Source organism: Amblyomma maculatum, chromosome 10 (genome assembly GCF_055883805.1).
Source record: "Amblyomma maculatum isolate TAMU_Amacu chromosome 10, ASM5588380v1, whole genome shotgun sequence".
In the NCBI taxonomy this organism is placed as follows: Eukaryota; Metazoa; Arthropoda; class Arachnida; order Ixodida; family Ixodidae; genus Amblyomma; species Amblyomma maculatum.
Window position 1 is genome coordinate 177,767,209 of NC_139353.1, and position 25,653 is coordinate 177,792,861.

General features: G+C 44.5%; 1 protein-coding gene across 2 annotated transcripts in view; it reads left to right on the plus strand.

Annotated features, from left to right (window-relative positions):
• The window catches only part of LOC146178008 (cytosol aminopeptidase-like), a 70,509-nt gene extending 49,903 nt beyond the window's left edge, over positions 1-20,606 (plus strand). For both annotated transcript variants that reach the window (XM_084580702.1, XM_084580703.1), the window contains exons 10-15: positions 1,750-1,838; positions 3,539-3,641; positions 4,273-4,352; positions 13,738-13,887; positions 15,575-15,668; positions 20,426-20,606. In XM_084580702.1, the coding sequence (XP_084436828.1) occupies positions 1,750-1,838; positions 3,539-3,641; positions 4,273-4,352; positions 13,738-13,887; positions 15,575-15,668; positions 20,426-20,487 (578 nt within the window). In that variant the 3' untranslated portion in view covers positions 20,488-20,606. The remainder of the gene's footprint in view (positions 1-1,749; positions 1,839-3,538; positions 3,642-4,272; positions 4,353-13,737; positions 13,888-15,574; positions 15,669-20,425) is intronic.
• The last annotated feature ends 5,047 nt before the right edge of the window (positions 20,607-25,653 follow it).

Consider the following 25,653-nt stretch of genomic DNA (forward strand, 5'->3'; position numbering starts at 1 on the left):
TCGACGGGGATCGTGAAATAGTTCGATATATCGATAATTCGATATACAGAAATTGGCTTGTGATGGCACTTACGGTGCGAAAAAACGACACCGTATTTGTCGCGTAATCAACCCACTCGCATAATGAACCCACCCTCTTTTTTTGCACCTGAGATTTTGAGAAAAAATAAAGTGTTAAGGCCAGCTCGCTCACATGCAAGCGATTCAGCGATCTCAGCAACGAGCGGCAGCGACAGAGCGAAAAATTTCAAACTTGTTGGAACTGCGTCCCCCTCGCCGCTCTAGCCACCGCGGCAACTCAAAACAAGGTTTCTATGTTGCCGCGGCAGAAATCGCGAGCGTTTTCGCTTGCACGTCGATGGCGCGCATCACTCTGTTTCGGTCATCTCATCCACAGCTCAATTCTTGGCAGCGTGCCAAGATGCTGCGCAGCGATAACGTCACTGCATGTTTGATAGCTCCTGCGGTGGCGGGGAGCGAACTTGACAGAGTGCCCATGATGGCTTGATTGCACAAGCCTGGTTCAATTTATCACACCGCGCTTGGGGCGGGCGTCATGATCGCAGCAGCAGACCGCATGGTTTCGTTAAATCATACATAAAAGAATAAACGACTCCCGCGAAAAAAAAAGAAAAAAAACCTGCCACTTCTTAACGTCCGCAGCCACCATATCTTACGCTACGCCACGCGTACAGCACAACGATAAGAATGGATGACTTTCACAAAAAAAAAAAACTGAGAGAGATCTGCCACTTCTTAACGTCCACAGGCACCATAGCCACGTCAGCCGCCGCGCGCAGAGGGTTTGCAACACGCTGGATAAAGCGTCCGACGTTCTGTCTGAAAACGGGCTGAGCTGGCTTGGCGCATGCGTAGCACGTGTTGAAGGAGAGAGATAGCTCGGCAAAAGAATGGACACACTCACGCACATGGCTTGCAAACGTCATGTGCTGGAGCATGGGAAACGAAAACTGCAGATGCGCGCGCCTTTGGGGAACGGGCGCAGCGCTGCCCAGACCAGCTGTCGCCGAACTGCCCCTTTCATTCCTTCCGTGCGTGGCTTGAAAACGTCACGTGGCAAACGGCCAAGGGTGATGCGATCATCTTTGGGGAAGGCACACTTTCCAGTGTGTGGTGCAGAGTTCGATATATCGAACCACCGGTAAAATTGAGTTTGATATATGACACTGCTTTCCTATACTCTTACATGGGATTTTCAAGGGGATATTCTGTGAGTTCGATATATGTTCTAGTTCGTTATTACCAGGTTCAACTGTATTGGTTGTGATAGTTTGCTGCTGGGTACTCAGCCACTGCAGATAGCAAGATGATCGTGGGCCGGTGTGAGTATTCGATAGACAAGACATTGAGCCAGATAGTCAACTACTGAACGTTCAATTCAGTCTAAATGTCTTTTGGTATTTAAAATCTCGAAATGTTCAGCTCAGGTGAAGATTGTGGAACACTCTCTTCGCATGCTTTCTGTTTAATGTATTTCTCCTAGGATGTCACTGAAGTGCACATAGAAAACTGATCAAGACTGTGCACTTCCATTGCATTTAATCTAAAATTAAAGAAAAATGTTCCAAGAGCCCTGTCCCCCCCCCCCCCCCCCCCCCCCTTCCCACGATGGTCTGTTAGTGGCAGTAGCAGCATCTAAAGCTTGACAGCTTCGTGTAGTTAGCCCTGTTGTTTTTGTAAAAGAACCGAGCCACTCGAGAGCAGCAGCTGAGAAGCCTTGGCACGCAGGTCTGACCCCCCTGTGCGAGAACCTGCCCAGCGGAAGGGCCACCAAGCCCGGCGACGTGGTCACCGCCATGAACGGCACCACCATTCAGGTGGAGTGCACACCTCTCTCTTCCTGCCTTTGAGGAATGCTATTTCAGTATTATGTGACAGCATTTTGAAGTAAAAATATTTGTTTGTTGCCAATTGCACCGCTGATGCAGAGCACAGAATCTTGGCTAGTTGAGTTCTCAGCATGATTCAATTTCGTCGTTCTTCAGTGTACCAGCTCTTAATGCAACTATTTAGAGGTATGCCCGTAGTAACTACAGACTTTTCTCGATAAAAGCCCTACTAAACGGGAAATAATGATGCCAAGACAGGTGCGGCAACCATGCGCAGGTCGTCATGTCATGCGTAATTGGTTTTCGCAGTTGGAAATAAATACTTCTTGCTTTTTCGATTGAGTTATTGCAGTGACTTGAAATGAAGGGGCTTGGATGTCTTTCCATGCTCATTTATGCTAGCTTCACACCTGCGAGAAATGCACCCTAAAGATTGAGTGGAAAAAGATATGCCTGAGCTAAAAATGCGCAGAGATGGAAAAAATGCTTATGCAATGCATGTTTCAGGATTTGGGAAGGCGATTGGTGGAAATTCTCCAGAGAGGATAACTTGTGTTGAGCGAATAGTGTCCTCCTGCTTTGGTCGCTTCCCTGCAAGCTTGGAACCATTTTTGAGTTTGTTCACTTTCATTCATTCATTAATTAGAAGTGAATGAAGACCTTTAGAGCTCTTCATACACTGCTAACAGTAATAAAATTTGGGCTGTCAGAAAAAATAGCTGTCAGAGAAAATATGTAAAGAAGAAAATGAAATGTGTATCCAAAAAAAAAAAAAAGAAATTTTATGCTCGACTACCAGTCCAGTAGTGGTTCTTACAACCCTCAGAATAATCTCGGTGCTTCAAACGTTGTATTCGTGAGCATGTATATATTGAACCCTGCATCGCTCAGAGAGGGGAAAAGGAAATTGCTCCAGGCTTAGCTGCTGGAATAAAGGTAGCATTTGACTGACAATTTCCTCTTATACTACGTTTGGTTTGGGTGCTTGCTCAGTTTGGTCAGGATTAATGAGAAGTCTCTTTCGTTTCTCCTGGTGTTTCTCTGCAGCCTCTGTCACTGAGTGCTTATTTCTTCAGTGGTTGTGGGAAATAAGTAACATTGCTGTGAAACTTGCTGTTTTGGTTGTCATTGCCTTAGCCAACGGGTATTCGCAATTCATTCTGACTGAATCAGTCAGCACCCACTCCTAACGTAGTAAATACGAAACAAGTTGCCAGAGGCCACCTCTGTATAAAATTGGAATCCAAATAAGTGAGCAGTCAAGCGAAGGTAATATGTTCTCTACTTTCGCTGCAATATGCAGTGCTCAGTATTGTTTGACCAAGGTTACATTGATAGGCAGCACGCTTATAGTCGTGTACAGTGCGTATGGCATCCTCTGTACAGCTGTGACATAAGACGGTCTAATTTATTTGAATTAATTGAATTTGACTTCATGTCGTATTGTAGTGCACCAAAGTGTCCCGAAGGTATTTCGTGAATTTGTATCCTACTCAAATTTGGATCCGCATTGTTACTTCAGGGGCAAGAGGACAAAAAAATGCACGGGGCCCTCAGGCAAACTGGTGCTCCGAAATTGACCGAATATATCAGGAATGTTTGGCCCGTCGACGACTTGTTATCCACACAGCTTGTCTCCCTTGGCGATCCTCTTTGGCCTCGCTAATGGCCTCACTGTGACTGTGCAGGTGGACAACACAGATGCCGAAGGCCGCCTTATCCTGGCTGACGCACTCTGCTACGCGGACACCTTCAACCCCAAGGCGGTCGTCGACATCGCCACCCTCACTGGTGGGTGCCCCTCTCTTGTTGGCAAAGTTGGGCGTCCTTAAGAGTTTGGAATGTGTTATACCTAGTCATATTATTGTTTCTTTTAAAATTAGTTTTCAAGCTTCACCCCTGTGTTGTATTTGCACAAATAAGGAAAAACTCGTTTTATCACCACAATGTCATTTCTACTGTTGTCCGTAAAAACAGCATCAGAAGAGAGAATGTCTATGCTGTAGTCTGATGCAACCAGAGAAAAATGCGGCAATGTGCATCAAAGAAAGCCTTTCAGCTACTGGCATTAAGCGATTTTCGTGACACCATGCTTAGCCCGATTGAGCCGGGGTTATTGCCTTTTTCATCTGCCACACCTTGTGTCATCACACCAGCGAGTCCAACGGGACCCCAATACAGCCATTGGCTAGATGGCGGTTGCTTCGAGGTCAAAGGATCCTTTTGGTTTTGGGTCGTCTAAAGCAACAAATTCTTTACTGTGCACTCACAGAACTTGCGTTTGTTACCAGGATCACCTTAGCTGACTTTGTGCCTCGTAGTTTGGGTTTGGCCTTGCGCTGTGGGCAACCTGCTGGAGTTGGGCGCAGTCATTCTTTGCGCGCCTCGGTGTTTGACGCCGCCTCCTGGGCTGTCTGTGCAGGGGCCATGGTCATTGCACTTGGCGCGGGAGCCACAGGTGCCTTCTGCACTTCCAACACCCTCTGGAACCTGCTGCACGAGGTGGGTGAGGGGAGTGACCCCTTCCTTTGCGAACAACACGACCGGCATGTGCAGCAGGCAGTGTGGTACCTTATCGCTGAATCTGGAACCATTGCAGCAAAATATCTGTTAATTCGAACTTGGGCAGACCAGAAGTCCGAAGTTCGAATTATTCAATGATCCCCTGAAAAAAATGACGAGAACCTCATGCATCTTGGCAAATGTATTTGATGAAACACTGAGGCATTGTTCACCACCTGCTCTTTAGTTTTCGGTTTTATCAGTGCTTTAACTGTGCACACAATTGGAACCTGCCTCATTAAGCGGTGCGAGACCCATAATTTTCGACTGATGCCATAGCCCATAGGCACTGACCTGGGCCCGTATTCGGAGTTTGCGTTGTTATTGAAGTGTCACTATCTCACGTGACCTCGAGTCATCTGATTGGTCGAAACGCCGAAACTGGGTGTTGCCACTACGGAACCGGAAAAGGTGGCAACACCCGTAAATGGACGGGACCCAAGTAGGCACCCTCCGAGTTGCTGTGCCTTCTCTGGTTGAACTTCGCTGCTCTTGCGTGTATTTTCTACGAAATTTTATATTACGAATTATGGATAGAGCGAACTATTTTCCCATTTTTTAACTGTTTGTTATAACGAGGTTTCACTGTATTTCACAACTAACAAGCCTCTAATTGTGCGTCTTTGTGGTTACATGTAACAGCACACTACTGCTATTCGTGATGGTTTGTTTTGAAATTGATGTCACCTAAGTGTACTTACGCACATATTGGACTGAAACGAGGAGACTAACGAAGAGGGTTCTATTTAAGTTGACAATGCAGAGGGCTATGGAATGGAAAATGGTAGTTGTAATGTTAAGAGATGGGAAGCTTGTAGAGTGGGCCAGAGAAATAACTCAAGTTGCTGACATTCTAGTGGAAATCAAGAAGAAATGGGCATGGGCAGGACATGTAGTGTGAAGAGAGGAGAACCGATCGTCGCTAAGGGTAACAAGCTGGATTCATAGGGCAGGATAGTGTAGCAGGGGCCGGCTGAAAGTTAGGTGGGCTAATGAGTTTATTGAAGTTTTTTGCAAAGGTCTAGTGGATGCAGCTAGCACAGGACCGGGCTAATTGGAGGATAGGGAAGAGGACTTTGCCTTGCAGTGGGTATAGTCAGGCTGATGATGATGATGATGGTGGAGTGTACCATCGAGCCATGAATCCCCTCAGTGCTGCATTCCTGATTTTTTGATAAAACGTGGAGACGCCTACGCCACCAGCACACGGTGAGAAATAGCGCAGGGAACCAAGGCCCAGAGCAGCAGTGGAATTGGGGGCTAAGGAGTCTGCAGCCTAGGGACTCACTTCCGAGGAGGGTGCCACCCGTATATCGAACCACAAATAACTGAACTTTGAGCAACAGGCATGTAGAGTGAAACCAAAACGAGGAGACAGGGTCCCCCGCCTAATCTGACTTTGTTTAGCTGCTGCAGACTTGTTGAGCTACAAGAGTAGGAATCCCCCACCACTCTTGGTTGTCCCTTTTTGTGAGGTGGTCTGCACTGGTTTAGAGATTAAAGAAGAGTCTTTAATGGTTTCCTCTCAACCTCTCCAGACTGTGGCAAGGATGGGGAACAACATCGAAAAAGTTTAAAGGCACAGTAGATGAGGTAGAGGAAAATGTTTTTCCGCCGTCACCATCACTATCAGCCTACTTCTCTCAGATACATAGTTCCATCAGTTCTTTTCTGGTGCTTGAGAGGAGTAAAATAGGCTGGTGTCAGAGTGAGTCTGGGAGTAGTCCTTTAATTGCTATCTTCTTGCTGAGTGTTAATGAGTGCTCTTGTGTCCTTTGTGCTGCAAAACTAATGCATTTTTAGTTATCATATCTCATGCTTTCTTAGTTTCGTATTGCTGAAACATAACGAGATGTATTGCAAAAGTGGTGTAGTTTGGAAGTCTAGAAGGACTGCGGGGGGGGGGGGGGGGGAGTAACTGTAACGAGCAGTGCAGTTAACAGGACACACGAGGAACCTGTTAACTGTGCTGCTCGTTACAGATATGCAATATCAAATAACCCGCCACATTGCTCTTTGTAGGAAGAATTGTTACATATACTTTAGCCCATGGTTGAGGATTTTGATACCTAGCGTTTGCTTCTACAGCATTCTTTCGCAAAAACTTTCATAGACGCTGTGTAAATAGTTTACACACGATGCCATTTGAGTGTGTTTTGCTAGCTGGATAAAATGTGTATAAAAAGATGCAAACGTGGACAAAAAGGTGCTGATGCAGTTGAGGCAGTGATCCAGGCATAGGCCGATCAGGAATCACTGCAGCTCACTATAGAAATCGATGTTTATTTATGTTTTATTTATTTGTTTATTTATTTGAGCACCCAGAAGCTGGAAAGGAGCCAATGCTTGCGAGCAGTTCTACAATAATGCCTTAAGGGGGGACGCGACCTTTGAAAACCGAAAAATCGCGAAACAGTCGATTTTTGGAAGATTATATATTCCGGTAGTATGTCTTATAAACTACCATTTCTGTAATTATCAATGTCCAACTTGCCGTAGAAATACTCGAAATTAATTGTTTAACAAGCGGCGGCAGCCGCGAAGCAGCGAGCAAGCGCCGAAAATTCCCAAACTTCGCGTGCGCGCCATTCCTCTCCCGCCGAACTGAGCGCCGCCATCTTGGTCTTGTTTTGTTTGTGAATTCTTGCGCTTTCTTCTGCCACCCTCGGCGGCGGCGACGGCGGCGCGGTCGAGGCGTGGCTTGCTACCGATTGAGAGCCTCGTGGCAGCTTTCAAGTTTCCCGCGCTCAAATTCAAGGCTGCGATTGGGCAAAGCGCGCGCTCCGCGAGAACGCGGGGGATCGGGCGACTACTATTGGCTGCTGCGGCCGCTGACGCGTCGGTCTCCGCCTCCCCGTGTCGTCTGCTACGGCTCTTTGCTTGCTGTCGTTGTTGTCTGTCTTTGTACTTCGTACGTTCTGTTCGCCTTTCGCCATTTTTGCGATCGCCGGATTTACGATCTCTCGTCGTGCCCTCTGAACGGTTTCGTGCAACGTGTTAAACGTGCTTGGTCGCTCACGATGCCTCGAGGTGCGACACGCATTCAGTGCAAACTTGGCTAGCTTTTTTTTTTTTCTTTTTTTTTCGTTTCGGCGCTTATGCCACGGAAGATAACCCGGGAAGTCGCTTGTCGCGTTTGGGCCGCTCCTCGTTCCTCCGGCGAGATGCCGCGATAGATAAACCGGGAAATCGCTTGCTGCGTCTGCGCCGCCCATCATGCTAGGGCGAAATGCCGCGGGGGAATCGGGAATGCCGATTGTCGCGGCTTGCAGAGCACAGGATCGACGGATCTCAGCATGTGGAAAGTGGTCCGCGGCACTAAGGCGTTCGCTGTAGCCGATCGGCTAGTCGCACAGATGTTCGCACAGATCTCGGCTACAGCCGAGATCGACGGAGCGCCATAGCCCTAATGTATATTTTGACGGTTGCACCGGACTTGTTCGTGGTAATTGCGAGTGCTCGTCTTAAGGGGGGACACCCCTCTTAAAACTTTTTTCCTTATTTATGGGTGGATCTGACTGAAACTTGCACCATTAATGTACTTTTGCATGCTGATTTCAAATATCTGGTTAGTTTTCTTGTAGATGAAATAGCTTTCAAAATATTGCCTAATTCATGTTCTTCGTTTGGAGGTGAGTTAATTACTAAACACTTTATGGCATGATGAGAATAGCCCTGCCAGAGTGATCTAGAAGGATCATAGAGTGCCGCTAGTCATGAAATAACGTGGTAGAAGAATTTGAACCAAAGTTACAATAAGTCAAACTTTTATGAATAAAAGCACAGGTTGGCACCTAAGATTGATAATTAATTCTGTAAATGTTGCCGCATAACAACTGTACATATTTTTGTCCTACGGCACTGTCGAAGGTTTTCTCTTTCTAACAAGAATGAGAGCTATAGCACAAATAGACTAAGAGATATCTCTCCTCCAAAATTGCAGCACCCTCAAAATTGCAGTTTTGAGAAAACGAGGAAAAACACTTCACAGCATGTAGGTGTAAATTATGTCAATGATTGATATGTCAACAAGATCAGAAACAGGTGGAAAGTGATCTGAAGCGAAAATTAATGGCCTATGCCAATTTGAGCCAAAGTTACGCAATAGGAAACGTTTGAAAGTAAAATTCCATTTGGGTACCGAAGACAACATAACCTTCTCAGCAAATTTTCTTTTGTGGTCACTGCATTTACCTTGGTTTCATGAGACTCGCAGGATTCCCTTTCTAGAAAAAAAATTTTTAAAGCAATAGCAAGAACAGGATCAGAGATATTGATCTTTAAAAAATGCAACACTACCAAAATTGGGGGATTGTCGGAAGCACTCAAGCCTCAGGGCATTTAATCAGGAAGGGCAACCCCTAAGACCTCATGCTATTAAAATGCACCAGGAGCATAGTCGGGGTGCATGCTGTCGCGGTGTTTTCTTTTTTCTGTTTTAGCAACGCCAAGCGAAGCCGCCCGCTTCTTTGCAGAACGTGCGCTACGGTGCAAGTCCTTTTCTTCAGCTCTCCTGGACCCAGTTGCTGTCACATTTGTACTGCATTCTTGCAGAATTGCTGCTGCTGTATGCTTGCAGCCGGCATTGAAGCGCAGCACAGCTTCTGCTGTGGCTGCTTCCACAGCAAACAGTGATGAGTGCCGCTCTTTGTGGATCAAGGTCCAGATGACCGAGTGGAAGCTTTCGTTCGAGTTCTGGGTCTTCCCCCGAATGCACCTCTGCAGCAGGCTCTTCTCTGATAAACGACTATAAACAGGCAAAAGAGCATCAGCCACATCTCTTGGCAGACTGTAATTGTGCTTTGGTGCAGGCTCCTCTTTTGCCTTTGCAGCGTTGTGGCGGCACCATGACTTCTCACCGGTAGGACACAAACTGTGTTTGGGGCAGTCATCAGTAGATGTGATGTGGTAATATGTCGCCATCACAGCTCGCTGCATGGCATCCACATCACCTACATTTGATCGAAGCGCTCGGCCATAATATATTGCCAGCTTGTCAACTAGATCAGCTGTCAGCCTTCCTCTGCCGCCAAGACTTTGCTTCCCTGCACCCTTGTGTCTCTGCAAGAGGTTGCGCAAAGCTGCTCCCATACGCTTGTGCACGTGATTTATGCAGTCCTCTTTGACTATTTCAATGTAGCCATAGATTGCAGCATCTTTAAGAGCACTGAACGTGCGACTGTCCCCATCGCATAGCATGGTTGTGTAGCGCATGTTGTGGCGCTGCAGAGATCTTTCAAACAGAATTTTGCCAGCCTCTACCTCCATTTGACCAGCCTTGGAGTTGGTGTTTTTTTGGCACTGGTGGCGTGATTTCCAAAGTTCGTAGCCGTCAGTGTTTGGCTTGGGACCAATTTCGCAGCCCAGACAAAAGTTTGACAACACCACATAATCAAGCACGTAACCAGTGAAGAGTTCCACCACGGCACCGACGCCTATATGTGATGAGTGTCCGCGCGTCATCCATGTGCCGTCGTAGCACACGGCAATGTTCCCCCTATGCCCAAAACACAAGTCATCGTAGACCTTCGCCACTGCCTGCGCGGCTTGTGCCATAACGGTCGTGGCGGCTCGGGTAGCAGCGGGTTGCAGTGTGTTCTTCAGATGCCGTTGAAAAGTCTTGTTGTGCATCCCGCGCCGCGACAACCCCATCGCCGAAAAGATATCGTTCATTGCTGTCTGGCCGTTACCGGTCGACAGCATTGCTCGACTAGCCAGAATATTCAGCTCAAAAGGATTGCACCTTTTCTCGCCGTCAACCCTCCGCGAGTTCCACTCGGCCGCAATCTCACCGCAGTTGTCGCACAGCACGATCAGTTTTACGGCGAGGCCATAGCTCCGGTCGCTGGTAATTAAACGCACGCATCCACGACACGTTTTGCACCGCACGGCATCCAGAAGGATATTCACAATGCTGAGGTCAATTACCGCATAGGAGGCTGTTCCGTCCGCATCTGACTCTGCGGACGCACCACTTGCATCGGCGAACAGCGCGGTCTTTCGTGCCGTCGCCGGCGTCGATACCAGTCTATAAAGCGTAGCCTGCTCACGGGCACTCACTTGAGTTATGTCACTGTTAGTGACAGGCACGGTATCAATACGTACACGACTGCAGTCGGCACGAAGAACGGCGCCGTTGTCCAGCGAAATCGGAGAAGCGTCGCCGCCCGCAACGTGATCGTCACACAATCCCGCAGCACTGGCACTTGCTTCTTGCACAGTACGCAACGAAGTCGCATTCTTAACGCGTTTCTTTGGTTGCTTTCGCCCGAACTTGTGCAAAGAGCGGTACTTCTTCGCGCCTGGCATGACTCTCGCGTTGCACTAGCGTGGTCGGCAGAAAGACAAAATGGCGTCACTGGGAGTCCGCATTTCAGGGCTAGCTTGCCGGAACCAACCAAACGACGCCATTTTGATCACGTGCCTTAACCGGCCAATAGTAGCGCGCGCTGCATGCTATCTTTTTGTTTGTTTTTTATGGGGAAGGCGGAGCGCACAGGGTTGCTTTCCGAAAGAAAAAATAAGCCGAAAGCGCGCGCTTTCGAACGAGACCAAAATCGCCGCGGTGGAGCGCGTAGTTCTCATGCGCCGGGCGATCGAAATTGGGTGTCGTTTGTCCACAATTTAAAGGGCAGTGGGTGTGGTACTGCATTTTTTAATCGCTATAACTTCATAAATACGCTGGGTATAAGGATGAAAATTTGCGTGCAGATGCGGAATGGTGCGAGGAATACGAAAATGAAAAAATTGAAAATCCGATTTTCAGGCTGATTTTCGGTGCCAAAGAGCCGTGTCCCCCCTTAAGTGGGGCCGTTATAAGTGGGCTCGACTGTACCTGAATAAATTTTTGAGGGCAAGGCAAGCCCATGTATGCAAAATATTATGTCTGGAATTTGTCATAATTAATTTGGCTAATCAACATAGGTCTAATTGATAACAAAAATCCAATTCTATCCTATTTTTCAGCAAGAAAATTTAGAAAAAGGGCTTTGTCTTGCCCTGAGGAACCCATCTAGGAATCAGCATGACAAATTGCACAATGCCAGTGCCTTTCACAATTTCTCTAGATTTGATATAAAGAACCTATTCGAACCAGTTTGATATGCTTCTGTAACTTGAGAACTAGCGTGCATAATTCTATGAAACTTGGTGGTTTTTCATTTGTTAATGTCATGAGCCTGTCTTGAAAATTTCATCATGATAACTAGAGAAACAAAAAAGTTATTGTTCTCTCAACCTTTGAGAGCCGTTTTCTCAGAATCAATTTTTTGCACGGTGTGGCTGCTAGGGAAAGTCACAGCTCAAGAACCGCTTATTGGATTTTCATGAGTTTTTTTTTGTTATATACCTAAGTAAAATTCTGAGGGCAAGACAATTCGTTTTTTTTTTTTTTTTTTCAAAATATTTCATGTGTAATTAGGGGCAGTCAATTAAAATATCGTTAGGTCAGGTGTAAATTTGAACACTAAATTTGGGGCTGTACTAAAATTTTTCAGAGAGGAAATTTGGAAAAAAGGAATTGTCTTGCCCTGGGGAAACTATCCAGGAATGACCATAACAAATTTCACACTGCTAGCACATTTTGCAAATTCTCCAGGCCCGCCCCTAGGGACCTATGTAAACTATCTTGATATACTCCTCTAACTTGAGAACCGATGAGCCCAGCTTCATGAAACTTGGTAGTTCTTCAAGTGTGTGTACTATGAGCATACCCTGAAATTTTCATTCAAATACCTCAAGAAATAAAAAAGTAGGTGTTCAAGGGTAGCCTCCCCCCTTAAGATAAGGTCTGTCACTTCCAGGAGCCTAAAGATAAAAATAAAGAAAAGCAATCGTTCCGAGTCCTCTAAGTAGAACCACTTCATCATCTTTAGCTAGTGGAGTAAATGTACAGTAATGGCAATTAGGGGGCTTTCATTCTAAGGTTGGGGAGCAGCTGACAGTCAGACTGTGTAATGTCACATAAGGCAGGCTGACGCTCTTCACTTCTCTCCGGTGCATCATTCAGAGTTGACAGTCATGCACGCTCAAACCTCTTCCCTCACTCCGAACTCACCATTAGGTACTTAGGCAATGCCAATGTGATGAGCTGAATTTCGTAACCCTCGTGGGAGAAGACATTTCCACGCAATACGGAAAAAAAAAAGAGCCATTTCCAGCATGAATTGTATCTTTGTGTTCATGTTTTACTGCACATGCAGTAGTCATGGCATTCATAAGCATGGACAGCACGCTTACATGACATCATCATGTGCAAACTATTTATTTAGCTTGCGCACAAGCTTCTTTTCTTTCCAAAAGAATGCTAAGCGAACGGCAGGTATCTAGATGAACAACTGTATATCCAAAAGTAGACATGCGGTGTGCTGTGGGTAAGTGGGTATTGTGCTTGCATTTCCAAAGCAGATGGGAGTGTGTCGACTCAAACGACGTCTGAATCGGATGCCACTGAAAACTTCCCACCACATACTTATACGGCTTTGTTGCTGTTTCGAGTGAGGCCTCAATTTCGGGTCGGACAGATGCTCTGAGGGGCCACTGAGTAGCCTTGCGCAGAGCACGACAGCAAAGCATCATGACCTGCAAAAGTATATTGGAGGAGTCTGTTACAGATAGGGCACAAGCCAACCACTGCGATGGCTTCCCCACAAAGCAAGGTTGCTTGGAGGCAAAGCATCTGGAACTGACAGCAAGGAAAAGGTTCAGAGGGGTGGGCCTTTCGCCATTGTCAGTGATGGGCTGAATATATAGCAACGTTTCATCTACGCTAGAGACAGTGCAAGTACAGGCAGAATTTCACGTGCTCCTACAAAAGGAACTGCTCAAACTTTGTGCTAATTGGCACTTTTAAAAGGGGGGAAGTTTAAAACAACAGCTTTGTACTTGCTCTCCAGCCACATCTTTGAAGGCTATGGAGTTAATGGAGGATTTGTTTTTCCTATATATAAAAAAAAAAGAAAAAAAAAATCCAGAAAAAACAAATCCTCCATTAACTCCATAGCCTTCAAAGATGTGGCTGGAGAGCAAGTACAATGCTGTTGTTGTAAACTTCCCCCCTTTTAAAAGTCTGTGCTGGGCAATGGGCCGACTTAACATAAGTTTGTTTAGGGTTTGGTCTCCTCATCACGTTCCTTTCCTCCAGTGGCCTTGGAGCCTTGCAACTGTTAACGGCACTTCACGGAAGTTCTGCTATGCCGTAGCTCCAGTTCCCCTGTCAGAGAATCAAACAGTCTTGAGAAAGCGTGCCGTAGAGCCGAGGTTGTGTGGGCACCTTTGCATGGGCGAGTGAGCTTGTTCCTGAGAAAGACCTTTGTGGCCCGTGCAGGCCGGCAGCGTGACTGGCGACCGGATGTGGCGCATGCCCCTCTTTGAGCTGTACCACAAGCAGATGACCAAGCCCACCATTGCGGACATCAACAACATCTCCAAGCAGGCGGGCGCGGGAGGCTCCTGCAGCGCGGCTGCTTTCCTCAAGGTGGGGAAATTTCTCCCCCATTATTTTTGTGGAATGCGTGAAACACTCAAGGGAAGATAGCCTGAGGGTTATTGAAAGCCATCAGCACATTGCAGTTTATTGAGACATCATGTATCGTAATGTCTCATAGCATTATTTGAAGTGACAGGGTTTTGCGTGTGGTTTTCTTTTTTATCCTTCGTCTAATTTGTGTCTGACATTTACTATTGCATTGTGTCCTATATTCCACAGCATCTGTTACCCTTTCTCATTTTTATGATGGTAGCTGTGGTTTTTAGGTTTCGCATTTTGTCGTCTGTGTTTTGCCTAATGCTTCTTTCGGTTTATGTTCTTGCATTAATGTTATTTTGCTTTGAAGTCTTCCTTTATATCTTCTATCTATCCACTTTCTTTTGACATGTATTTAGCGCTGTGTTCTCGTATACAGTTCTTTTCTAGTACGGTCTTAACTTTGCAGCACCCGAAAATGAGTCCCGTTGTGATTGAAAACTCTTCAAAATTTTGTAATCACAAAAAAATGTTTGTCAAGATAACTGGCTTTAAAAGATGCTGTGTTCACCTTCCATTATGTTACCCCCCTGCTCACATGCAATAGAATTGGCTTGCCACACTCTTTCCCTTTTGTCACGTCCGCACTACACTTGAAGCCATGCGAGGTGAGGCAAGTCGATTGGATTGCGTTTGTTTCCATGGTTCTACTTTCCCTGATGGTCAAGATAGTGCAGATTTGACTGCAGCCGGGTGATCGGGGCATCAATGTTCCAGCGTTCGCTCATGTCCACTTTATGTTGCAAGATGAAAACTTTCGTTCTCCTCGGAGTCAGAAATATCTGTTGCAAGTACGGTTGCATTCCTGTGGGGTGTAAAGGCAGTTGCTAAATCAAAACCTGAAATATTTTCGGGGTCATAGTTATGGGATCCCAGGATTTGTCTGTGGTCATGCTTTATCACTTTCGTGCACTGTACTGAATATTAGCATCTCGGGCTTTATGTAAAATTGAAATAAATTATATAAATCAGTCATTGTAATCAGGTTCAGCTATAATGCAAGGTTCGTAAAGCCTTAAGATGCAGGTGAAGCCAAAGCCTTATCACAATAATGAGGTCATTAATAAAATAATGTGTATAATGCAAAAAAAAGTAGCCTAATTTGTAATAAGCTGTGTAAAAAAGCGTGCATCTGCTTATTCATTTAAACAAAGAAAAACTCCTGTGAGTGAACGTATAAAACTTACTTTGCCAGATCTGTAGGCTTAAAAGGGCAGTGCACAAATATTAGTTTGCCGTAGTTGGTAGCCAGGTTTCTTGTTGTTTTTATCATTTATATTTATTTATTTATTCATACAAAAATACCCCTGAAGGCTATCGCGGCTGAATTACGCGGGGTGCGGGTGGTGTTAGGTGCAAATCATCAAAAATATACAAAACCATGATGAGAAAAAAAAATAAAGCAAAAGCAGAGCATATGACGAAAGGAAAATATTAATCAGTTATAATTAACGTTAGAGCATAAGGAAAGAACAGAACAAAATAAACAACATTTTGTTAACTCTTCTGGAATCTGCATAGCACGTGGGCCAAGTTTTTTGCATTTGACCTAGTGTGTGTAGTGCAGGCAAACGCGTTTTGGTTTCTTTGCCGGGAAGGGTAGTTGGTGAGACCTCTCATTATTGTCGCTGCCTCGCAGGAGTTTGTGAAGTGTCCCCAATGGGCCCACCTGGACATTGCGGGCGTCATGGAGAACAAGGACGAAGTGGCCTACCTCGGCTCAGGCATGGCTGGTACGTGAACACAGGGTGGAAAGAACTTACGTTGCTGGGGTAGCGTATGCCTGGGGGTTTTCAAGCTATGCTTAATGGGCTCTCTTAAGAATGTGTATAACTGCACGCTTACTTCCACCCTTTCCTTTGCCCACTGTATCTTTGGAGACTAACTGGGCTGTTATCGTTCATAGCAGAATTTTAGTCTGCATCAATTCACTAGATCAATTGAATCCGAATGTGCCAATTTCAGATGGGATTGTGACAGGGTTTGATATGTTGATAAATTGATATATAAAACAGGCTGAAGGATGAGCTCATCCAACATGCATGAAGTTGCTGTGTTTGCAACTTGCTGTCCATTTCAGTTGTTCAATGTCAGTTGTGTAATGTCGGCACACCACCACTCATGGAGATCAGTTCGAAACCCGCCGCCGGACACCCACCGGTAAAATTGGGTACAAGCGTCCCCCGGCCCGGCGCCCGGCTCTTTCAGGGATGTGCGTTTGGAAGAGGCTCTGCTAACCCTGCTGTGCTCCCTCGGGGGCTTAGTTTCGAACAACCATGGCCTGCAAAGGCCATGCTGAAAAAAAAAAGAAAAAAAAAGAAAAAAAAAAGGGCCACATAATGGGCTGTTGCCGCACAAGGCGGACTTATTGTTGTCCGATGGCGAAACGAATCACTGCCACATCGGCGCAACTATTTGGGCCGTGACCCCTTTTCCCAAGCATTTCACCCCAGAAGAGCCGAGCACCAGGCCGGGGGAAAGCTTGTACCCATCTAAAAACCGGTGGGTAACCGGCGGCACCAGGGATCGAACCCGGTACCTCCCGAATGCGAGGCGGATGCTCTACCACAAGGCCACCGCTGCCGAGAGGGGGCAAATGCTTGAAGGACTGTCGGTTTCAAATGTTCGATCAGTATGAACCGGGTGCGCCAAATGTCTACCCCTAGCACGACTTCATATCGCCGCTTGGTAAATTTCAAGATGTTTCACAAAAAATTATTTTGCTGCTCACTTACGGGTACATGTTTCTGCACAATGAAACTTTAAAATACTTCGGAAGTGTTCTTGGGTTTGAAGGGTGTGGGAATATTGAAATTTTCTAATACAAATATGGGAAAAACATTTCTTCGAATGTCAAATCGAATAACTAATATCTAATAAGTAAAAAAATTGAATACGGAAACTTAAAAGATAGCAGACATTGTTTGTCTTGGTAGTCTTAGAATTCACATAGTATTTGCTAATTAAACTATAATTGCACAGGTACGCTCTATCGAAAAAGTCCAGTATAAATTTTATATGGAACTCTGTAAACTGGTTTTCTGTACAGAAAAGGCCTGCATTGCAGAAGTGCACAGTGCTGTGAAACTGGGGTGAATTCGAATATTTTCAATGTGTTTGGTAATTTTTGAATATTCAAAATTTCAAATATCAGTGTTTCAAATATGATTAGAGTGACAAACATATTCAATTTGTATTTGCATATTTGTGTACCACTAAAATTTTTATACCTCGTTACAAGAGACACTCAAGGGACCCAAAAGAGATGTCTCTTGTAACCAAAAATTCTAAAAGCACTGTGTTGATATGTTTACTGCACATCAGCACGTAAATGCATTTACACGCATTAACAGGAAATTGTTCAGGAAAGCTTAAGGGGGGACGAGGGTCTTAAAACTAACTTTTTTAGTTATGGATAGAATCTCACGAAACTTTGCACACAGGTGTGGTTTTCTCTCCTGATTTCAAAAATGTAATTATAATTGAGCTGCTGGTATTAGATCAAAAGTTATCTAACAAAGTCCAGAGCATAATTAGTTAATTTCTTATGCAGCTTTAATGAACTTTCTCATTGCATTTCGTTGCTTTTAATTACATAGATTGATAGCCAAAGTCTTCCCATACCCGATGACATCCTTCGTTTTCTTCAAAAAGGCATGTCATTCTCACATACTATGGTGAGAGTAAAAGGCTGCATTATTTGAAACGAACTCATTAAGCTAATCTCAAATTGACATTTATCCATTGCCTAAACTAAAAAACTAAAAATGTCATCGGGTACTTCATTTCTCTCTGAAGAAAATGGTACCAAAGTTATTTGTGTGAACTAAAAAGAAGTTATCAAAACCCTGCGTAAGACTGTAGAGATCGACCAAAAATATGAAACTGAGAAAACGGCATTTGAAGTTTGACCACATTTTATAACTTGAACAATCAGTAGCCTCACTGTGATATTTCTCACCAAAAATGTCATGCTCTTCCCATTTCCAAAACTGTCTTTGGATTTTGAATATGTCAACTAAAACTGAAACTATCACCATTACCCATGGCCAAGGTAGTGTATGCCATTAGGAAATCAGCAAAATTTTTTGACATGCAATATTATTTTAATGGCAATTTGAAAAAATGTCGATAGAGTGATGTAAGTGTTGGATCACCCCCTGATCTTTTCAATATGACTGCAGTGATGCTAAATTTGTCATTGTCACTCGGCGACAATGTAGAGAAAAAGCACAGTAAGGCTGAGTACAGTGTCCAGAAACAGCACTGAGAAAAATGTATTTGCATTTTGAGACAACCTTTAAACTTTTGCTACACTGCAGCTATGGTAATATAAATGGAATCGTTGTGAGGCTTTGTTCTTTATGAGGAAGGCTATATACTAAACATATAACAGTACCCTCCCCAAATACTGGTAAAAGCTTGCCACAAAGTCTAAATATACCGCCACTACCAGCGGGAGAAGCTTTATTTACAACTTCATATGCCTGTGGCAGTGCCCTTCAAGGCAAACAGATACTCAACATTACGATAAAACGGTCTTGCAATATTAATAAACCTGCACAAAGTTTAAGGCTAAAGCACAGCGGCATACTGGAATGACCTAATAAATTGGCTAATGTTGCAGAATGAAACTTTGCTACTTTGCTGTACAGCGCATGCAGGGCCGCACGCGGAGTCCCTTGCTGGAGCTAAAGCTCGGACTTTCACACCCCTTGAGCGCAGCGACGCGATTACTTAGACAATCTGAAAAAAAAAAAAAAAAAACTCGTCCGTGGAAAACGCGGGCAACGGCGCGATGTCAGGCTCGCCTGTCGTCTGAAGCGACGCGATAAAAAAGCAACGAAGTGGTAGCGTCGGTGAGGGCCATGAGTATCAGCTGAACAGTTAAATTTATCGATACTATCTTTGATGCCTCTGATCCGGCTCGCAAACGATTATATGCCGCCGGACGTGCTGCAGCTAGGTCGAGAACACGCCGGCGACCCTGGCAGCGCGCCGCCACACTCGTTCTTCGACGCGCACTCGCTAGGCGCTTCCGTTTTCAATACACTCCTGATACAGCTACGTCTACCGAGCTACGTCTAAAGACCAGCACCGGCTGCGGGAACGACTGATAACGATCGCGAAAGCGCATCATAAACGAGCGAAGCAGCAGCCGCGACGAAGAATGTTAAAAACAAACAAAAAAAAAATGGTAAGTCAGTCGCGCTGGCCAATGGGAAGCGCGAGACGAGGGGCTCGCTTCGCGAGCGCGCGCTCCAGCCAATCAGCGGACCGGAAACGGCTTTCGGAAAACCCGCGACGGTGGTCGTTCTGTTTGAGCGACGCCATTTGGAGATGCCGCAAAATGCGCACAAAGAAACAAGCTTCAAAACAAGTCCAAGATGGCGGCGGCCAGCCGGCTGCTTCACCCGCGGCGCGCGCGGGAAGTTCAAACAATTTTCACCCCTTTTTTGGCCATTTCGAGGCTCCCGTGGCATTTTAAAAGTCGATTTTACCGTATTTCCCGATCGAATTCAGTGTTGATATTTTGAAGGCTAGTGCTCAAAGGTACAGACATTCCGAAAATGCATTTTTCTCAAAATCAATTTTTCGCCCATTTTTGACCAGTTTAAGACCCGCGTCCCCCCTTAAAGAAGTTATTCATACTAGTGTGTACTTTTTTGGAGTGCAGAGTGTATTCCTTCCCAAATTCTGGAGGGAAAGCACTTCACTTTGCAAGCCTTTTTGTTGCTTTACTACCTTTGAAGCACTCTTAGATGCTTGTCACCCTCAGATGCTGACACTTTTTCTCTAAAATGTCCTCATAGTCATCTGCTATGGCACATGCACCGTTTACTTGCGCGAGAATTGCACAGTCCGTAAGTTCTTCGGGAGCACACAAGATCCACAACTGCAGATACGAATTCCTCAAAAGATTCTGGTACCTCGGCAGTCTCTTGGATGCTCGCGCAAGCCTAGTAGTGCGATGCCAGTGGCTGAAACAATGAGGTTGTTTTGACTTTCCAATCATAGGCAAGCACTTCTTCTTAGTTCCTGACATATGCAACAAAAAGGATGCTGATATGGAACAGAATTTAGCTAGGGGAATCTGAAGTGCATCATGTACGAGTTGGTACGCTTTAGCTGCATTGCATGAGCATACCTGGGTTGTCTCGTGAAAAATTTACTCCACGGACCTGAAACAGTTGTCTTTAGTAACCGAGTGTCTCTTGTAACCACGTCTCTTGTATGCAGTGTTAACATGGCAGACATAGGAAAACCAACCAAACCATTTTCAAATGTCTCTTATAACCGAGTGTCTCTTGTAACGAGATTTAACTATTTACACATTCCTAGTTCTTACTGTATGAGAACTCATGCCATAAAAGTGACAAGATAGTGCTGTGCACTCAAGTAGAACCTTTTACAGTTCACACTTCTTCCTTGCGTGCACCTTGCGGATGCAGGAATCATTTGAATAAATTTGGAATTCTGTTTCTTGTAGGTCGACCTGTGCGCACTCTGGTGGAGTTTGTGGAGCGCATGGCCAAACTGGAGAAGCTTTGACAGGGGCCGACCGACTAGGGCGCAGCGTCGGGCCATTTTAGATCGCTGGCTACTTGTTGACGCTTTTTTCTTTGAAGGAAATCTACACTACGATTAAAACGCCGTCCTTTTTTTTGATGCACATGACTCATAATTTTTTATACGCGTAGTATTTCTTCCTGGGTCCTCCAAAAGTACTTGCTGACATTCACCTTTTGTCAAATGTTTAGAGCCCTGGAGTTGGTTTTTGGGTCATGCTGTGTGGCTTCTTTCCATAACAAGTTTAAGGAATTGAATGGAGATAAAATTGTCCACAGCCTTAGCTCTGAGACTTAAGTTGTGTAGATGCTGCAGTTATCGAGCTATCACATAACCATATGGTCCTTGAGTTCATTAGTATCGATGAAACATAGTACACGTGGCCCTTTCTTTTGAATTGTTTGGTTATAAAATGCTGCAGGTTAGTATTTTCTTATTCGGGTATGGGTGAAATGCTGTGAATAGGTGAAAGGTAAGATGCAGAAAGGAACAGTGGGGATGAGTGTGAAATACAGCTTCAATTGCAATCTAATGGTATACTCAAAACCTGAATCGCAGTTTAATTAAAACACCTCTGCCTACGCATAAACACAGAGTGACAAAACGCTCTAACTTAACTGCTTTAACTACAAACTACGTCGGTTATTTCTGTTTCGAGCCATTTCTGAAAAAAAAATACTGGAGTTTTCGATAGATTACATGTAGAGGAGGGTGCTCGCAGCTAAACAAAACTACTGTTGAGACCACTTCCTATCTCTTCCATTTCCTGGCAAGAAATTGTATTCGGTGCTGCTGAGTTCGCATCATGGGACCTAGTGAGTATGGAATTCGGCTTTTATAAATACATTTCGATGTAGGCAAAACAAAACATCTCTTGTACTCTGGCAGCGATGTTTGTTAACCGACTCGGCTTCATTGACACTGGCGCGCAGCTTTCTACTGTAGTCCACAGTGTTGCATTGTGCTGACTTGTGTTGAATTCTCGTTTATTTTTTGGCACCACCAGCAGTTTCCATAAAAGATTTCTGTTTCACCAATAAAATCAGCTCTGCGAGGCATCATGACCCGTCTGTGCTTGCTGAAGCCATGAGACGCCGTTTCTTACTGTGGCCACTTTTATTTTTCCATTTGGCTTTTTTTTTTCCAAGCAAATCGAAAAATTGGCTGACTGGGCCCTAGTCCTTTATTTTAGATTGATTTAGACCTGGCCAGTACTTCTTAGCATTTGCAGGGCGTTTCTCGTTCCACTTTATTTGACTTAGCTCGGAATGAAACTCCGATTCAAGAGTATTGTTTCAGCCAACCTATCATGCATATAATGAAATTACATAAAGATAGTCGCAGCCTAACATTGCGGCCAGAGTATTTATTTTTTTAGCCTACATTGCCCGAGTTCTGTACCTTGAAATGAATTTCCATGTGAAGGTTGCATTTAAGGTGTCTCATACTTGAGTGTGGATATTCCATTTTCCCCATATTAACTGAGAGCATGGCATTGTTGCTAATTAGCAAATGTAGATGTACTGATATAGCTGCTTCATTCTTCAGAAGGCAAAAAATTTTTCCTTTATATAGCCCGCAACTTTTGTGTCTATGCTAGTGCAGTCGAACCCGGATAATTATGAATTTTAGTTGTAAGGAACCTGCGCTGGAGTTTTTAGCTTACCAGCAGCACTGCCCAGAGACTGTCTCACAACTGTGTTTAGTAGGACGACTGCAGCTACCATGGCAGGACGCCAGCTAGGTTTATGCGGCTGAGTGAGCATGGAGGATAGTAGTGCTTCCCTTTGGTGAACCTGCGACCTTCAAAGCGCGATGGCATGCCTTTCTCTACAGATGCCTTCCATCGGTTTTTCCCTCGCAAACAGTTCATTATATCACGGCACATTAGACACAGTTGTAGCGGACAAATTTTCCCTGATAATGCTTAGTCATGACGGTTCTGAATAAGAGCAGCAGGTAAGTATGGCACACATTCACAGAGGTTAGCAGGCACTGTATGCTGAAATCCATCTGTTGGATATCGAAATTGCAGGGATCGAGGTCATTTCACTTTACTACGATAGTTCGCCTCCACTGGCGATGCTTCATTGCAGCTAAGTCTATATCTAAAGTGAGCATGTAATTTAGTGTGCAGAGACACCACACTTTGCAAGCGTCCCATTTTTGCCCTAATCTGGTTGTTGAAAATGCCAAAACTGGAAGTGGAAACCGAACTGACATCCAGTTCCAGTATTTCAACTCAGAATCTAAACCCTGATTGCGCACACTGTGCAATATTTTGAGCAAAATTACTTTCACATTATGAACTGTGTTATGTCGCAAGTATGTGGCATAATCTAGCATTGCGGTGCTGGGATTTGCACAGTACACTAGGAGTGCATTATCCGGCAGTGTCCAACGTAGTGTGTCACAGTTGAAACTTGGGGAGAGGTGTCTCTTACATTTGCCCATAATATAGTGCATTTGTGTGGACTTTAGAGCACGCACACTGGTTTTTTTTAGCAAATGGGACGTGTGCCACAGACATAGCGTGATTTCATTATTTCGTACTGCTAGTGTTCAAGCCATATATATGTACTGAGGTAGAAAAAAAATCCAGGGGTGCAGTTAAGTCTGGTGATGTGTAATAAGGTGAAAGAATCGCTCTAAATGTTGCTGGGCAATGCACTCGAACCCTACTCTTACTGGAACTCAAACGCTTGCTCATACTTCAACCTATGACCTTTTTTGGCAGATTGGAGCCCACAACCTTCTTTTTGACTCGAGCCCAAGGCTTTCTTTGGGACTCGAGCCCATTACATTTTGTATGCCTGAACCCACAACATTTATTGGAACTGAAGCCCTTGACCATATTCTGGTTGTCTCTCTCCCTAAAACCAATTATTTTATTAATGGTTGCCAGTTCGCTCAGACTCTCTCTGATGACCGCTCTTTCCACATAGTATGCCGACACACTGTGATGACACCACTCGTGTTACAAGAAATGCTTTCAATTAAAAAGAATGGGATATTTTGGAAGGATGGAAAGGAATGATTATGATCCCGTTCTTATATGACCGGTATGTTGGTATTGCTCATTTATACTTTAGAGCACATAGCAGTTGCATTTCTTCATACCTTTCATTCACCCAGACTAGCTTCACAAAGAAATATAATAAATTCTACATGAGCACTGCATTAATGGGAAGAAAGAAAACGAAAGCATGCCAACACCGTGTTCGAATTGGGAAAAGTATTGTTTTGCAAGCTGTAAATTATGCCCTTCTCATGAATGCATACAGTCTGCTATCAGTACTTTAAGAATATTTGCGTCATGCGATGAGACACGTCCCATGTTCTCATTCCTTTAATAACTGGAGGAGAATGAACTGGAGGCTATCAATAAAGTTTAGGTGCTTCGATGTTCTAGTCACTGTCCGAATAGTGTGCCATATGTAAGGCAGGTTTTATCACACACTGTGTCTGACTCAGGCCAACTAGTGTGAGACTTAAGACTGGTCATCTTTCATCGTAAAACATTTTATTTTTACTAAATAAAATCTAGCAATATTGCTCTTACATCCACCTTTACGGCCTTCATAGGAGATTGTCGCATACAGCAATGCAGTCTGGAAATAGTCACTTGAGGAACAAACGATGCCCCGCCGCTGTGGTGCAGTGGTAAGATGCCCGACTACTGTGCCTCAGTACCAGGGATCGATCCCTACCACGGCGGCTGCGTTTCTATGGAGACGAAAAGAAGTGGCGCTGTGTTTCGATGTGCTGTGCTATGCCAGCACAGGTTAGAAATCCCCAGGTGGTTGAAATTACTCCCTAGCCCAGCACTACAGCTCCCCTTTCTCTCTTTCCACTTTCACTCCCACCTTCCTCTCCTTCCTTTATGGCGCGGTTCAGGTGTCCTTGGCGCAAGTGTGACAGATGCTGCGGCTTTCCCTTCCTGTGAACCAATTATTATTATTAACAAAGGACATTTTATGCTATTCAATGTCAAATCTTCAAAGCAAAAGCATTGATATCACTGTCCCAGTGTGTTTGCATTTTTCAATACAGTTGTCAGTTACGCTTGTTTGCAGATGATGAATCCTCTCAGTAAAGTTAACTAATAGTTTTAACAACCAGCAGTAAAGTTTGAAAAAAAAATGTCGATTTTAATTAACTTCTAATTTTTTAAATTTTGTTTATAAGAATACTTTATTGTGTTCTATCAGCCTTTGAACTGATCACATAAAGTTGTCCACACTTCAGTATGTGAGCAAACATAGCTGTTTAAAATATCACTGAATTTTGACTGCATGTCTTCTATTTTTATTTTACAATTATGCATAAGGAAGAGGAGGATACAACTTTACTCAATGCATTACTAAGGGTCAAGAATGTCCTGGGCCAGGGTGACCAAGGCCAACTGATCATTCAACATGGTCAGATGCTACCCAAGCCCGCCACATTGGGGGAGGAGGGTGTGGAAAGCGGGGTGATTGAATTACTACTAGGCATGAAAACATGCAATGTTCCAAGTTTGTATAGTGTTCGGAATAGTTTGGGCATGTGGGGGAATGTCTGAATCGGAAACGATCTGGCAGGAATAAACAGTGCATTTAGTTATACGAGTCTAAGAATGCGTATTTGCGTAGTAGTGAGTGATTTACCAGGAAGATGAAGTGCAGGGTAGTGTCCCAGGTCGGTGGATAAGGCGTAAGAAGCTCGAACATATATATCATATGGGCATGCCGTATTACCGATAAATTTGCAGTTGCATTTGTTTTCTCTTTCTGTTTCGGTTTCATTGATACTGGCCAGATGAGGCATGAAAAATTGCTAATTGCTTTTTCAACAATTCACTACTCTACCTGCCTCAAGAGCTTCAGTGTTATGATCACCAATGTATCATTTGTTGTAATTTTTTTTTTTTTCACGTTTCGGACGTGTACTGAAATTTGACACTGCAGCCTTCTGCTGATTATTGACTGCAAAACACAGTGGAAAACGAAATTTTGGCCCTAAATTGGTGCTCATGGGGGATACCATGTTGCAATCAGTGTTTATTAGAGTAAATAAAAAATTCTAATATTGTTACTTAAATATGAGTGAACCTAAATATGCAAGTTTTTTTCCAGTATATATAGCAAATAATTTTAGAGGTATCTC